The following is a 17,372-nucleotide window of genomic DNA, read 5'->3' as shown; positions in this document are numbered from 1 at the left end:
GGCCCTCCTCACCCGGGTGAAAGGCCAAGATGGCGGCTAAGTGCACCCTTATCGACTATAACAAAAGCCCCTGCTGCTTCAGATGCAGGAGGTAGTCCAGAATAAGCAGCACTGCTGCTAGTGTCAGTGACAACTGGCGCTGCGCCAACCAGATTGAATAGCTCTTCCACTTGGCAAGGTATGTGATTTTCGTAGAGGGTTTTATGCTGCCAAGGAGGACCTGTCTAACCTAGTCTGAACAGGAAAGCTCCATTGGGTTCAACCATGGAGCTTCCACGCCATGAGATGAAGCGACTCGAGGTTCGGATGTTGAAGACAACCGTGATCAAGTCCAAGGGGAGCAACTCCATAAATTAAGCCATCGCCGAGCAGGCATTTTAGGTGTACCTGCTGACGATGGCCTGCTGGTTGGATATTTGGAGTTGCAATCCCCCCCGTTGGAGTAAACCTTTTGCCCGAAAAGGTCTAATTTTTTGGCGTCCCTATTCTTGGGCAAAGGGCCTTGAAATTGTTGCCCCTCTGGCTGGTTAGCGGTGTCCACCACCAGGGAATCAGGCTGAGGGTGGAAATAGAGGTGCTGATAGCCCTTGGATGGCAAGAAGTACCGGCACTTATTGCACTTGGCTGTAGGTGGCAGCGAGGCCAGGGTTTGCCAAAGGGTCTTGGTCATGTCTGTGATGGTCTTTATCAGCAGTAAGGCAATACAAGCAGGGCCGGAGGGAGGCAGGATGTCCACCATAGGGTCCGCATCATCCACAACTTCCTCCAGTTTAATGCCCGGACCCTGGGTGACCTGGCGCAATAGCTGCTGCAATACCTTGGAGTCTTCCAGAGCTGGGACTACTGAAGTGACTGCTAGGGCCAAATCTGGTGAGAAGAAGACCACCAGGGGAAGTGGTTGCTCCCTACCGTCCCCACCTGAGGGACCTCTTGACCCCGTGGGAACTGCAGTAAGTTGGCCTGGTCCCGGTGCCATCATCGGGGTCTACACCAGTGCCAGCGCCTGGTGCAGCATGTGCTCCGGGGTTCCCGTAGGAACCATCGCAGCCAGCGCCAATGACTGAGGCGGTGTCAGTGCCAGTACCGTCATCGGTACCAACGGTGCGTCATGTGTCATAGCCGCAATCAGGGCCACTGATGCCTCCGGTGCCAAAGCAGTCAACGTCAGTGCTGCAGTCGGTGGCGGAACGAAGGTCGCAGACACCACTGATGCTGCACCTGAGCGGGACCCCTGACTCGGACCCTGGGCTTGATGGAAAGCCCGCAGAGTCCAAAAGGGCTACTGCAGTGGATTTTGCCATTGAGTGGCCCACTGCATCAGTCGGGACCACTATGGTGCCGTGAGGAGGATCTTCTGCTCCTGCTATAGTCAGAGCGGTATGAGTCCGACTCTGACTCTGAGTAGCAGGACCAAGGTAGCCCTGCTCCTCTCGAGGTAGAGCGTCGAGAAGAAGGGGACCGACTGTGCTCCCTGGATGGCGGTGCTGGAGTAGAAGGGTGCCAAAATTATGGGGATCGGCATGCCATCATCACCAGCTTTCCCTTTGACCGCATGGGGTGCTGGGACAGAACCTGTGGTTTCGGGACGCTCTCTTGTCTCGGCGGCAAGAATGGCGCCATGAGCCTCAATAGGCCCTGCACTACCTTGAAAGCCTCTGGGGTGGACGGGAGCAGTAGATGCTCCAGTGGGTGCAGTGAGCGAGATGGGCCCTCTGCGCCGGCGATTGGGACCGGTGCCAAAGGCTGCAACGTCCACGAGATGCTCCATGACAGTGCCGAGCTTCCTTGCCAGCATCTTTCTCCAGCGCCGGATCCTTCAAAGATGGCGCCATATCGCTTCGCGCCGAAGATGACGTGCTGGGAGCAGGATCCCCGGGGCCTGGGTCCGACTGAGGTTGGAGAGCTGCCTTCCTAAGGAGAATTTTGAGATGCTGCTCCTTCTCCTTAATGATTCTCAGTCGGAATTCCCAACACATTTTGCAGCAGTCTTTCTGGTAACCCTCACCCAGGCACCATAAGCAGGTGGTGTGGGGATGGGGTGAACCAGATGTCCCGATTTTATAGGGACAGTCCTGATTTTGGGGTCTTTTTTTTTTTTTTTTTTAATATAGGCTCCTATTACCCCCACTCCCTGTCCCAATTTTTCACATTTACTGTCTGATCACCCTATGTGGGGGTCACATTTTGGTACGCGCTTCACGCAAATCTGGCAAGTCTTAAAGCCGTGGCATGTACTGTCAACAAATGGGGGGGGGACAAAAGGGGGAACCCCCATAACTGAAACTTATAAAAGAACTACTAAACTATACTAATTACTGGAAACTAACTATGTACAGCGTGTAAGGCACTGCTAATTCACTTGCCGAAGCAAGAGAAGAGCAAGAGGAAATGAATGAATCCACCTGTAATATTACTCCAGCATAGAAGCACTATGGAGTATGTGTCTCCCTAGTGTGGAAGACTGCCCCAAGGTACATCCCTAGACAAGACCAGGCCTAGACCAAATGGCGCCTCAGGTGAGCAGCGTCTTCAGTGACCCCTGACGAAGTAGAAGCTGAGGAATGATGATGCCAAATGGGAATGTGGAGAGCTTAGACTAGTGATACTCAGACCTCAGTGGTTCAGGAGCCAACTTAGCCATCAATATTACCCGAAAGAGTGACAGTAGTGAGAATGCATTGTTTCATTTACTGTATACTATACAATATATTATTCTCACAATACAATGACTGACCAAATATTCTACAATTGGTTAATAACACAGTATAAAAGCATCCTGACTGGTTAATTAAATCACACAGTGTTTTAATATCATGTGCTGCAAAGAGCTACAGGAGACACATTAAAGAGCCACTTGTGGCTCCCAAGCCTCAGTCTGAATATCACTGGCCTAGACGATCATTTGAACACTGCTTGATGCACTGCCCCGGCCAACATCCGGTACCCATGAGGAACTATGTGAGGTAAGTGAGAACACAAGGTCTTGAACAAAGTTTTGGAGAGACAAAACTACGAAGATAACATCCTCTTTGTCAATGGAAAGTTTTAACAAATAACAAAAATTAAACAGTGATCATGAACTAATATTAAAGGGACCAAAAAACAAACAGGATCAACCATAAACCAAATGAGTTTTTAGATTTCTCTACCACAAGATTTCCTCCTCCAACACAAATACCTCTAACCTACCCCTCTACCCTTCTGAATCTCCTGTCCCAGACACAGAAGAGGCAAAGATGTAGTTATGATAGGGGTCCCGGCTTATCTCTTGTGCAGTCAGAGTTTCTCCCCAAAAGGTAAAAATCTCATCCAGTCTACACTGTTACACATATAGAATTAAGGTACTCAAACAACTCTGAAGAAAGAACTAAAAGTAAAATTTACAAATCCACCTAAATGATTAGGCACCCAAGTCCCATTCACCTTCAGTGGGACTTGGGCACCTAAATCACCTATGCATTTTTGAAAACTGTATCCTACAGCTTCATTCTTCTCATATGTCCTATAAAAACAGCAAAGACCCATAGGTCTGGCTCCTTTGTCCTTTCTGTTTTGTGAATCTTTGGCCTGGGAAGCAAAGATGCAAGATGTGACCTGCTTCCTCCACTCATTCCCAACCTTTTACCAAGACAACAGTACAAATCTCATAAGCTGGTAAACTGGGGGAGAAGAGGAGGGAGTTTTGGTACAGGCAACATTATTATTTTACGGTTGTCCGAGAGACACAAACCACAGACATCCACAGTTCTACATATTAGTTGTTGCTTTAAAAAGGTAAGGGTAGCCTACAATGGAGCTAGAAGATATGGAAGTTGGTGGTAACATTTACAGATTATAAACCTCCTTAAATCACATTAGCACCACTTATATACCACATAATTTTGAGTTTACATTCTGTTTCAAACTTGTGTAAATGAGTAGGCTGGATCTAAGCCATCCATTGAGACTTTGGTATGGATTTTTGTAATTTATCAAAATTAGATATCCGAGCGTAGGATTCTTTGATTATTGTTATACCCTGTGATACATTGCATTTATTATGTACTTTTGCCCATGTCTCCTGCACTCTCTAGCTAATCCATCTCTACAGGAAATGCTGACACGAACTTCTCTGAACAACTACATTCACTTTTCCTTCCCACCATTTTTAAAATCACATTGCTAGAAAAAGGTTTCCTTCTTTCAGCTGAAATTGTGGCATTTCCCCCTAAATTATACTGTTCTGAGGTTAGATCAAGCAATATTCAGTACTGTATCCATGTCAAGCTTAAGGTCTATAACTTGTAACTCTACAAAACTAGATAGCACCATTGTAAAGGAAAGCAACAGAGGGTCCTGTGGCACCTTTGAGACTAACAGAATTCTGTTAGTCTCAAAGGTGCCACAGGACCCTCTGTTGCTTTTTACAGATTCAGACTAACATGGCTACCCCTCTGATATTGTAAAGGAAAAATACTTAGGCTTTCTGAAGAGACAGGTGGCAATTGCTTCTGGCCCTAGAAAATCATTAGCTATCAGACTTTTAAAAATTTCCTAAAATACTTTTTGTATAAATGTCACTTTAAAGTTTCCAATTTTTTTTCTGAACCTTACAACTCTGCAGAATAGGACTTAAGTTAGAAAAGAACTCTAGCTTTACAAATGAAGGGATGCAAAAATAGCCACAAGAAAAACTGTTTAACTGATTTTTGTAATCTTTTCTTTGGGAAGTTCTCAGCACCTTTCTATTGTTTGAAACAGACCTTTGAGTGTGTTCTTCCTGATGAATATCAGACAAGGGAAGAGCCTTTTCTCTGTCTCATGAAATTCCACTCAGCTTTTGAACAGTTAAAAATCATCCATTTCTCAAGAAAATTTTGGAGCATCCCAAAACAGTTCCTCAACACAAGAACATTCTAAAAGCGAGCTTCATGCTGCTACAAGAAAGCAACCACAACTTTACTGGGAATATCTGGGAGGTGCCAGAGAGCTGTTGCAATGGTAGGAAGAAGAAGAGACAGTCCCACATGCTGAAGAGAAGAACTGTGATTGATTACACTGGTCTACAATTTTTGAGAAGTCGTCTGCTTCAGAGATAAAATGTGCTATTTATTATGTATTTTGATGTGCTGAATTCAAATATGACAATTAAAACAACTGATTGGCTACTGTTTCTAAGATATTTAAGTTTTTACATTTTATGTCTATGTATATTGCGTAGATAGTAGAGTTTTAATCATAAATTGTAAACCTAGGTCTTTTCATGTGTTTATGGTTGCTTTACATGATAATATTTCACCTGTCCTGTTTATGTAACACTTTAAAATCAGCAAAAGGGTAATATAAATAAAATTTATTATGAAACAAAGGGTAAAAAGCTATTATGTACATAGTTTAGTCCTATTCAGTGTCTACTCGGCGCTTCTTGGCTTGTCTCTTGTATTCATTAAATGGAGCATCTCTTGTCACTGTCCAGCAATAGTCTGCAAGCATTGATGGGCTCCATTTGCCCTGATAGCGTTTCTCCATTTTTGCAATGTCCTGGTGAAAAAGCTCGCCGTGCTCGTTGCTCACTGCTCCGCAGTTCGGTGGAAAAAAATCTAGATGAGAGTGCAAAAAATGTATCTTTAGTGACATGTTGCAACCAAGGATTTTGTATGCCTTGAGGAGGTTTCCCACCAACAACCTGTAGTGGTCTGCCTTGTTGTTTCCGAGAACATTTATTGCCACTAACTGGAAGGCTTTCCATGACGTCTTTTCCTTGCCACGCAGTGCATGGTCAAATGCATCATCTCGAAGAAGTTCACGAATCTGAGGACCAACAAAGACACTTTCCTTTATCTTAGCTTCACTTAACCTTGGAAATTTTCCACGGAGGTACTTGAAAGCTGCTTGTGTTTTGTCAATGGCCTTGACAAAGTTCTTCATCAGACCCAGCTTGATGTGGAAGGGTGGTAACAAAATCTTCCTTGATTCAACAAGTGGTGGATGCTGAACACTTTTCCTCCCAGGCTCCAATGACTGTCGGAGTGGCCAATCTTGCTTGATGTAGTGGGAATCTCTTGCACGACTATCCCGTTCACAGAGAAAACAGCAGTACTTTGTGTATCCACTCTGCAGAAAAAGCAAGAGAGCAACAACCTTCAAATCACCACAAAGCTGCCACTGATGTTGGTCATAGTTTATGAACCTCAAAAGTTGTTTCATGTTGTCATAGGTTTCCTTCATATGGACTGCATGACCAACTGGAATTGATGGCAAAACATTGCCATTATGCAGTAAAACAGCTTTAAGACTTGTCTTCGATGAATCAATGAACAGTCTCCACTCATCTGGATCGTGAACGATGTTGAGGGCTGCCATCACACCATTGATGTTGTTGCAGGCTACAAGATCACCTTCCATGAAGAAGAATGGGACAAGATCCTTTTGACGGTCACGGAACATGGAAACCCTAACATCACCTGCCAGGAGATTCCACTGCTGTAGTCTGGAGCCCTACAGCTCTGCCTTACTCTTGGGTCGTTCCAAATCCCTGACAAGGTCATTCAGTTCACTTTGTGTTATGAGGTGTGGTTCAGAGGAGGAGGATGGGAGAAAATGTGGGTCCTGTGACATTGATGGTTCAGGATCAGAAGTTTCATCCTCTTCCTCGTCTGACCCAAGTGAGAATGATTCTTGTGCATCAGGAACTGGCAGGCCTTCTCCGTGGGGTACTGGGCGTATAGCTGATGGAATGTTTGGATAATGCACAGTCCACTTTTTCTTCTTTGACACACCTTTCCCAACTGGAGGCACCATGCAGAAGTAACAATTGCTGGTATGATCTGTTGGCTCTCTCCAAATCATTGGCACTGCAAAAGGCATAGATTTCCTTTTCCTGTTCAACCACTGGCGAAGATTTGTTGCACAAGCGTTGCAGCATATGTGTGGGGCCCACCTCTTGTCCTGATCTCCAATTTTGCAGCCAAAATAAAGGTGATAGGCTTTCTTAACCATAGTGGTTATACTGCACTTTTGTGCTGCAAAAGTCACTTCACCACAAACATAGCAGAAGTTATCTGCACTGTTCACACAAGTACGAGGCATCTCTGCTGAACAGAAATGTGTCCCTTTGCAAAATCAAACACTGACAAATAAGAGAGCACGACACTGTATGATTTCTAGAGCTGATCTAGGGCAATTTGTTCAGCAGAGTGATGTAAGCTTCATTATGATTGCATCATCCATGACTTCTAGGAATAACATGATGCAATTCATATCATATATGACGCAATACAAGCTTCAGATTGCATCATTCATTGTTTTGCCTAAAAAGCAAGTACTGTCCAAACCCAGTCATAGATTTATTCATAGATCCAGTCAAAGATGTATTTTAGTCATTTCTGGTTTAAATTGACATCCCTTCCCTTTATAACTCACTTATCCTCCGCCATTCCCAAGTCAAGGGTCGTATATACTGACCCAATAGCATATCTTGAAAACTAGAGCCAATCAACAATTTTAAGCATCATTTTCGTTCTCAGTGACCCACAATTAGTAAAGTTTGACTACATTTATTTCAGAAGCATTTTGGCTATAGAGCAGTGAACAGTACCTGCAGGAAATGCTGCCCAAGGAATAGCAGGAGAAATAGTTTGTGTTTCACCATCTTCACCTTCAAAGGTCACTGCTGCCTAGAAATATGGAAAATACTGTTTTGTTAGACTTCTAAAAACTTTTGCACAGATTTTCCAGGAGGCATTTTCTAATGATCACATTCATCACAACTTATCAAGCATTTCAAATATATTCCTTTAACACTGACCTATACTGCACTGCACTAGCGCAAGTGGAATAACTTTTTTTTTAATTGTATTTGTCCAACTGTAATGAGTATGCACCACACACACACACACACACACACACACACACACACACACACACACAAAACACTACAGAAATCATTTAAGTGCATCACTAGTCAGCAAAGTAGTTAAACACTTGCTTAGGACTGGCTGCTTCATTGGGGCTAAAATGCACAGGTATACTTAGGAAAAAGCCCTCAATAAACTGGATATGAAATACAGATATGATCACAGGCACAACTTTGCAAACACACTGTAACATCTTTGATTTAACTTCACAATTGTTAAACTGAATACAAAACAACTTTTACTCAATGTGCAGAGGAGTATGTTATACTTCTTACTTGACCAAAACAAAACAAAAGAACACCTGCCCGGCACCGGCTAATTATTAAAACCTAATATTAAAACACCGGCTAAATATTAAAACCTAAGCCAAAGTTTTTACAATTTTATGCCGAATGTTAGGTATCTCAATACACAGACACTTAGTTAAGTGGCATGATTTCCAAAAATGCTGACCATCCCTAATTTATGTTCTATCTAGAGAGAAAAATAAATTATTTCGCTTGATTATTAAATGTATTGGTTAGTAAATTTTGCTTTAACGTTGACAACTAGGCACAATTTTCATTTTAACATCTGTACAATTACTAATCATAAAATAAAGCATGCCCCTCCAAATGATGTAATTTCAAAAGTTTCTACAGCTAACCATTTTTCAAGGTCAGGAACATGACATACCTCAAAGCCTCCAAATTCGTCATCATCCATTTTCCTGTTGGCACCTACAAGACAGTATAAAATAATATTGATCAAAAATATATGCTCTTTGCAGTCTGCTGTATCCCAAAGGTGGGAAGATGTATTCTGTACAGCAAAAGCTTAAAGCAGCCTTCAAAGATAGCCTCAAGTAGAATACATTGCAGCGGCCAAACCTCAAGGAGACAAAGGCATAGATAACCACAGCAGATTCTGAATCTGAAAGCAATGAGTGATATCAGACAAGCAGACTCACTCAATCAAGAGAAATGACAGTCTTTTGTTAGTTCATCCAAATTATCTTCTCAGTCCCAGCTATTATCACTGACTTTTCATCCAGAGTGAGCATAAGCCTACTGTGCTTTCATAATAGTCCTTATCTCCACAAGGTATTTGAGAAAGCCAGGAAACAGGTCTATTCAATTCAGATGAACTGGAGACTTACTACTCCCCCACCACACGTGGGACTCAACAGTGGAGCTCCCCTGGTGAGGAAGAGCAATATTGTTCAAGATCTCTTCACTAAAAGTAGCCATTTTAAAGGTGATTCTGTCTACCAATAGAGACAGCAGTGAAGCGCACTGCACCCCATAATCAATGGTGCTAAAGGCTGCCGAATTACCTAGTCTCTTGGGGCTGGTCCACACTAACCCCCCACTTCGAACTAAGATACGCAACGTTATTCATGTAGCTGAAGTCGAAGTATCTTAGTTCAAACTTACTGCGGGTCCACACGCGGCAGGCAGGCTCCCCTGTCGACTCCGCGTACTCCTCTCGTGGAGCAGGAGTACCGGCGTCGACTGCGAGCACTTCCGGGATCGATCCGGGATCGATTGCTTACCACCGGACCCGGAGGTAAGTATAGACGTACCCTTGGACATCACGCCATCACTAAATGACTTGAGATCACCTATAGTAATAAATGTTTCTATATCATATCTTCATTTGACATTTGAGTGGTTGGATTTATAATAAAACACCATATTATTTCTGATCTAAATAAAATAAAATGGTTCCTTGTTACTAGTAAAACTAGGATCTGTTCAACGTTTTCATTAAAAAAAAAAAAAAGCTAGGATTTTGTTTGTTTTACTTTCCAGTAGAACTTTCTAGCAGAATTAAAATTTTCTGTATTTCTTCATCTGCCATATATTCTGAAGTTATGTTCATCTGCCAGGAATGGAAAAAATATTTTTACATTTTAAGTTTCTTTTCCAAATTGGCACTGTGGCTCAATTCAATAATATTTCCTGCTTTTCACATCTCTTAGCTGTCTGGCAACATCAGCACAAACTCCAACTCAGAACAGGACTGTGGTGAATTTCTGGAAGTCTCTCTGTCACCACAAAGGTTCTTCCCTAGGTTTCATGGCAGGCGTTGATTTAGATTTTCAAAACTGATCAGCATTTTTGAGTTGCAGCCATGATTTCTGTGGCATTTTGATATATTTTTAGCTAAAACTGTCTTGTTTCTTTTGAAACACGTGGAGGAAGTTACTCAGCTAATGAAGGTAAATCAAGCTATGTATGGTTGATCCTGAAAGAATACAGCTAAACCAGTAATATATCCCCAAAGTTCCTCCTGATATTTGACTAAGGGTAAGGATGAACCAACAATTCTCAATAAATGTAACAAAAAGGTAAGAAATTTATAAAATGTATTATTTTCCAGTTAAACTAAATGGCTGGCTGCAAAGATTTCAGTAACATATGGGCAGAAATAAAAGATGCAAGTGGTTTGCAAGAAATCCTAATGAATTAGAACATTATAAAAGAGCAATTTCTCCAAAGTTAGAGGCAGACACAAGGGTCGATCTGCTGCTGAAAATCATTAGCGACACAGAAAACTCTCTCTTCCAGGGCTTACCAAATTTGCTCTTAATTAATTATTACTGATAACGTTAAATTGAATGAGCGTTGTTATGCCTAATAAGAAATAAATTCAATTAAATAAAAAATGTTGCCCAATTTCCACATAAGCCTGAAAAAGACAAATCAAATTCTCAAGGTTCACACAGCTTTTTGCAGCCAAGATGCCAGATGGATATTTTTCGCAGCACAGATGCCAGGTCTATGAATCCAGCCTTAAGTGACCAAACACTAATCCTTCATTCATGCCTGTACATGCAATTAACATTAATGGCTTAAACACACTGCATCAAAAATAAAAAATAAAACAGCATTTTTAAGAAAATTGTGATAAAGAGTTGTTTTCTTGTCACAGAAATGTGATGTGAAATAATATATATTGAAAATATGTAGACTGAAGGAAAGGGAATCAAAATAAGTCATGTGACAAAACACTATCATCATTGCACATCATTACCATGTATCCAAAAATAAAGGACGGCTATCCAGCTACATAAAGCATTCAAAAATATTTCAGAAACTTATGGTAGTTTGAAAAGAAGTTCAAACTAAGTTAATACTTTAGGGCCTGATTCAATGGTCATTAAAGTTAATGTGAGTCTTTCGACTGACTATAGGCTTTGCAACAGGTCCATAAAGAACATTTGAAAGAAAATGGAAGTCAATATGTTAATGTAATTTTTTTAATAATAAAATAAAGTTACATTAAAGAGCAATAAAGATACCAATAATTAAATAACTATAACTTTATACATACACACAAAATAAACCTAGCAATTATCAAATTATTTTCAGCTTAATTAAGTGTAGTACCTAAATTAACCTATTTACTCCATAAAATAAATTATTTTGCTTTCATATACTTTTAAATTCACTCTTTAGTCACTTGATAGCATTTGTTGTAAGCCTTATTGAAATAACCACTGTACTTTTTTTAGTTTACCTATTTGATACATAGACTCTTGCATATACACCTAACAGAAGCATACGAATAATTTAGTGATTTCTACAAAGGATAGTGAGGATTCTCATGCTTCCTTAGGCTATTAACACTTGAAGCTGAGAGAGAGTGTCTGAAGCAGACACTGTCATGACTCGCAGATCTCAAACCTGAGCCTGCAAGGTTCATGTGAACAGCCACACAACCACCCTCCATCTAGCAGGCAGCTGACAATGGCTTACCTGAGACCCAAAAAGCCCAGCTCCAGTGTGAGGCTGCACCATATGGTCCAATTGGCACAGTCCCACCGGTCCTACTTAAGCCAGCAGCAGGAACAGGAAGCTGTCCAAACAACTGGACTCCACCTTGCTCTCGACTGGATGCCATGTGCTTCCTGCTCATGCAACCCACTACCTGGCTCCTGCTTCCCTGGCATGTCATTCTGGTTTGACTACTGGTATCTGATTTGCAGTTCCCAAATTCCAGTTTGTCTCCTGCCTCTGACTCCCCAGTATCCCTACAAGGTCTGACTTTGGTTCTGATCTCCAGCTTGCCTCCTGCCTCTGAGCTCCCGCCCGGTATCCTGGCCCAGTTGACGCGACTCCTGTCTCATGACTGTGGACTCTAACTCCAACTACTAGGTCTGCTCGCCCATGACCTGGGCAGGACAGACATATTTGCTCTAGCTCTGATCATGCTACACACTAAAAACAGCGGTGTACTCATGATAGCACAGGCAGCAGCCATCATAACACAGGTGGTGGCACACAGTAGCTGCCCTGAATACACACCCATGGGGTGCGGGCAGGTTTGTACTTGGCAGCTACACTACTATTTTTAGTATGCTAGCGCAATGACAGCTAGTGCAAGCATGTCTACTCAAGCTGGGAATCACACCTCCAGCTCCAAGTGTAGATGTAGCCATAGTGTAGACCACATCTTGTTAAAAAACTTGTGGATAACCCTCCTCTCTCATTCGCAATTATCCACCATGCCTACACATTCACAACCCCATAGCATCATTGTGCCATCTACAGCAATTGCTTATGTGGAAAAGTAACAGAAAAGCATGCAATGTAGTTTATCAGTCTAATATGATGTATCAACTAGAAATAAGGAACTCCAGCACCATGTGGCCTGTGGTTCCAAAGATGAACAAAAAGTCCTTCATGGACCACTGGCAGTCCATGGACTACAGTTTTAGAATCTGAATTAAGCAGTTTATTCACCAAAACTAGAAAGGGAATTTTTATTCCACTCTACTCAGCATTGGTTAGATCTCAGTTGGAGGACTGCACTCACTCAGTTTTGAGCACAGGATTTTAAACAAGACAGACAAATTGGAACAAGTTCAGAGATGGAAAAAGGAACTAAAACAGGTTTGGAAGAGAAACTAAAGTTTAAACTGGACATGCCCATTTCTCTAAAGAAAGAAAAACCTAAGAAGAAACATGATAACTGACTAAAATATGTAAAAGGATTTTCATTCATCATAAAGGACAGAACAAGCAGTAATCGGCATAAACTCCAGTACGAAAAAAGCATGTTTAATATTAGGAAGAATTTTAGAACAATAGGCAATATAGCAAACTATCATGAGAAGATGTACAAGCATCATCGCTGAAGATATTCAAAGCTTAACTAGGCACCCACCTTTCAAGAATTGAAATCAAGCCTGCTGCCAGTGAAAAATACTTTCAAACCTAAACAAGTCTACATACATTTAGTTTTTAAAAGGTTTGAATACATCTTTCCACAATTACTTCACATGAAAAAAAGCGACCCAATATAAAATTATTTAAAACTCCCAAAAGATTTATATTTTGATAATATGGAAGACCTTGTGCAGCATACATATATACTATCATTAATCTCATCCTTTACATTGAACCAGCAATATTCTCCAGCTTTGGTTTTGTTTTTTATTAAACATGTATTCTAAAGGACTCATAAAGCTCTTCTCTCCTTACAACAAGAACATTATTTGTGGCTCCTTAGACGGAAGTAGTAATTAACTGCTTAGTCTTCAAAGAATAACTAGGAGACTTGTCTCACCCTAACTACATATGGACTATACAACATGTCTGTTACTCAATAATAAAGAATTGTAACAGAATTGGACAAGTAGTTGACCTCAAATTATAGATTCATAAAAATATAGAAATTATGGATGGAAAAGATCTCTTATATCACCTAGTCCAAGCCAATTACAAAATACAATTGTTCTCTAAACAATAACTTATTACTGGGCTTGAGAAGTCCACACCCCCAATATCTCAGTGTCAAGCAGGAAGAATTTCCCAGATTGTGGGGCTCAAAGCCATCAATTTCAAAGGCTTTCATTATAAAAAAAAATAAGTTTCTATCTCTTATAATTGAGAATATAGCCTTCCAGTGTACACCAACTGTAAACCAAAGCAGTGCTGCCTTCCTGTGTCTTCAGACAGACAGTTTAGTGTTTTTGTAGATGCTTACAGCTTTGCCAAACAACATGAAATTAGTAAGAGTCTGGTCACCTTTAACAAAGCTATTCAGAACTTTGTGAGCATACTGACAGTGATGATAGTCTGTCAATTTCACATTGTTGAGGCAGAGGCAGGTCTTCAAAGAGTAACTATAAACTAGCTATTCAAAGAGAAAAAAAGATACCAAAAAAAAAAAAAAAAAAAAAAAAAGAAGGGTGGAGGAGGCACAGAGTAATGGAGTCCCTTTCCCATTGCAACCACCAGGAGACCATAAAAGGGAATAGAAAGAGAGAAAGTGCCTTCTTCCTTCCAGCAGTTTGGGAGTACGGTGTGGAAATTCAGATTTTTCTGACTCATTTTAGCTAGAACACGGAACCCCTATCCTAGTAAGGTTCAGGGTGAAATCCCTACGAGAAAGCTCAGTATCCTGTACTTTTCCAGCAGTTCAGAATGTCAGGGGAACTGAACTTCTGATCTGGTGTTGCCCCAATCTTGTTTTAGGGGTCTCCTCATCCATTTTTTTTAATCCTACCTCTGGCTAGTAGATGCTCACTACATTTTTTTCAAGCCCTGGTCTATTATCTGACTGGGATTTAAAAGCAGTTACTGTAAGTTTTCTGCAGTAAGACATATTTTACAACCCACTTTTTCTCAGAGACGTACTAGCACATGCTTTATAACCAACTTGTTCTATCAATTCTAGCAAGCAACTACCTTAGTGTGGCATTGTGTGTCTTCTAAGAGAAGCACAACTTACACAGTGTATTGCTGTGTTTGTTTTGTCAGAACTGTATGTGTTGATCTGGCTGTGGGTGGGATTGCCATATTTGTATTTCTGGCAAAATACAGTAGTGGTTAGCCCCTACCTATGACAACGTATGCGTTTCTACTTATGTGTTTTTGCTTACTAAATGACTCATTCCATCTGTTCAATCTAGGACGGAATTCTTAGCTGTTTCTTTACCGGACATAACATAGACCGCATTATTTAAAGAATAAATCTTTGGCTGAAACTGCAGGCTCCAAAAAGCCTACCCTAAATATGGTATGAGCAACCAAAAATAATATCTATTTATGCCACCACCTATGTGGTGCTGATATCCCTCTGATAAATTTCAATATCATGCATCCCTGACCACCTCACCTGTACTTTGGCCCTCAAATCCATTAATCCAGACTACTTTTAACACTCCACATCTCCGAGCAACCATGACAACTGGAACGTTATTACAAAAAAGTTTTCTTTCTACTCCCCAATGTGGAATTTTCTTCCAGAATTACACTCAATTTCAGGATGGACAATATTCTGTCCTAGACTGACAAGTTATTGTATTTTATAAGCTGTCATGCAATTTTCTGAAATAATTTAAAAATATTTATAATTTATATTCAGGAAAAATTATATTGAGTTACTACAGGATACGTACATCTATCAATATATAAATAATTATACACACACACACACACACACACGCATTGATTTACTCCTATTATGTCAGATAAGAATATGCGTTCTACTGTCTGGTACCACACACCTGCCTATAGAATCAGAACTGTGCTTTAAGGAAGCAGCTCTGGTGTCAAATCAAAATATAAGTAACAATTATTAAAAGAAAAATGCAGAACTAAATAAAAATATTTGGAGCCAATGACACAAAGCTGGGAGAGGTCTTGACAATACAGAGAAGGACCAGGATATGATACAGGAAGATCTGGATGACCTTGTAAACTGGAGTAATAGTAATAGGATGAAATTTAATAGTGCAAAGTCATGCATTTAGGGATTAACAACAAGAATTCTTGTTATAAGCCATGGACTCATCAGTTAGAAGTAACAGAGGAGGAGAAGGACTTTGGAGTATTGGTTGATCACAGGATGACTATGAGCCGCCAACATGTTATGGCCATGAAAAAAAGCTAATGCGGTCTTGGTATGCATTAGGTGAGGTATTTCAAGTAGAGATAAGGAGGAATTAGTACCGTTATACAAGGCACTGGTGAGACCTCATCTGGAATAGTGTGTGCAGTTATGGTCTCCCATGTTTAAGAAGGATGTATTTAAACTGGAACAGGTGCAGAGAAGGGCTACTAGGATGATCCGAGGAATGAAAAACCTGTCTTATGATGCATCCGAAGAAGTGAGGTTTTTACTCACGAAAGCTTATGCCCAAATAAATCTGTTAGTCTTTAAGGTGCCACCAGACTCCTTGTTGTTTTTGTAGATACAGACTAACACGGCTACCCCCTGATACTGTCTTATGAAAGGAGACTCAAAGAGCTTGGCTTGTTTAGCCTAACCAAAAGAAGGCTGAGGGGAGATATGAATGCTCTCTATAAATATATCAGAGGGCTAAATACCAGGGAGGGAGAGGAATTATTTAAGCTTAGTACCAATGTGGACCACAAAAACAAATGGATATAAACTGGCCATCAGGAAGTTTAGACTTGAAATTTGACAAAGGTTTCTAACCATCAGAGGAGTGAATTTCTGAAACAGCCTTCCAAGGGGAGGCAAAAGACATATCTGGCTTCAAGACTAAGCTTGGTAAGTTTATGGAGGGGATGGTATGATGGAAATAGCCTAATTTTGGAAATTAATTGATCTTTGATTATTAGCGGTAAATATACCCAATGGCCTGTGATGGGATGTTAGATGGGGTGGGATCTGAGTTACTACAAATAATTCTTTAATGGGTGTCTGGCTGGTGAGTCTTTCCCACATGCTCAGGGTTTAGCAGATCACCATATTTGGGGTCAGGAAGGAATTTTCCTCCAGGGCAGATTGTCAAGGACCCTGGGGGGGGGGGGGTCACCTTCCTCTGTAGCGTGGGGTACAGGTCACTTGCTGGAGGATTCTCTGCACCTTGAAGTCTTTAAACCATGATTTGAGGACTTCAATGGCTCAGACATAGGTTAGGGGTTTGTTGCAGGAGTGGGTGGGTGAGATTTTGCAGCCTGCTTTGTGCAGGAGGTCAGACTAGACGATCATATTGGTCCTTTCTGACCTTAAAGTCTATGACTCTATGACTTGTACTTTTGTAAAGTTTCACTTTTATGTTAATGCCTATCTGCACTAGCTCCTTTTTTGGCACCTAAGTTCTTGGGTTAGATTTTTTCATACTACAAGAAATTACTTACCATGTACTGTAACTGGAGCTCTTTGAGATATGTTGTCCATATGCACATTTCACTAAGGATGCATATACATCTCATGTGCCAGAGATCAGTCTTTTGGCGTGAATTTGCACTTCAGTCCTTGTTCTCCGCACTAAGGGCATATACGGTGTGCTTTGCCCTACGACCATTCAGTTCCTTCTCACTGTAGAATCCCAAGTTAAAGATTCCAAGATAGAGGCAATGGAAAGATGGATCATGGAATATGAGTATGGACAACATATCCTGAACTCCAGTGACTGTACAAACTTCTCTCTCTCTCCTTCAGGTGCTTGTCTATATGCACATTCCACTAATGGTGACTCCCAAGGAGTGGCCCAGTTAAGGAGGCAGGAGC

The 17,372-nt window shown here is 41.1% G+C and overlaps 1 protein-coding gene across 9 annotated transcripts in view; it reads right to left on the bottom strand.

Annotated features, from left to right (window-relative positions):
- The window catches only part of CCDC91 (coiled-coil domain containing 91), a 348,558-nt gene that overhangs the window by 286,560 nt on the left and 44,626 nt on the right, over positions 1-17,372 (bottom strand). For all 9 annotated transcript variants that reach the window (XM_054038852.1, XM_054038884.1, XM_054038837.1 and 6 more), the window contains exons 2-3: positions 8,571-8,614; positions 7,577-7,655 (exon numbers count right to left, since the gene is read on the bottom strand). In XM_054038852.1, the coding sequence (XP_053894827.1) occupies positions 7,577-7,655; positions 8,571-8,600 (109 nt within the window). In that variant the 5' untranslated portion in view covers positions 8,601-8,614. The remainder of the gene's footprint in view (positions 1-7,576; positions 7,656-8,570; positions 8,615-17,372) is intronic.

Source organism: Malaclemys terrapin, chromosome 1 (assembly GCF_027887155.1).
Source record: "Malaclemys terrapin pileata isolate rMalTer1 chromosome 1, rMalTer1.hap1, whole genome shotgun sequence".
Taxonomy (NCBI): Eukaryota; Metazoa; Chordata; order Testudines; family Emydidae; genus Malaclemys; species Malaclemys terrapin.
This window is presented reverse-complemented; position numbering and strand designations above follow the sequence as displayed.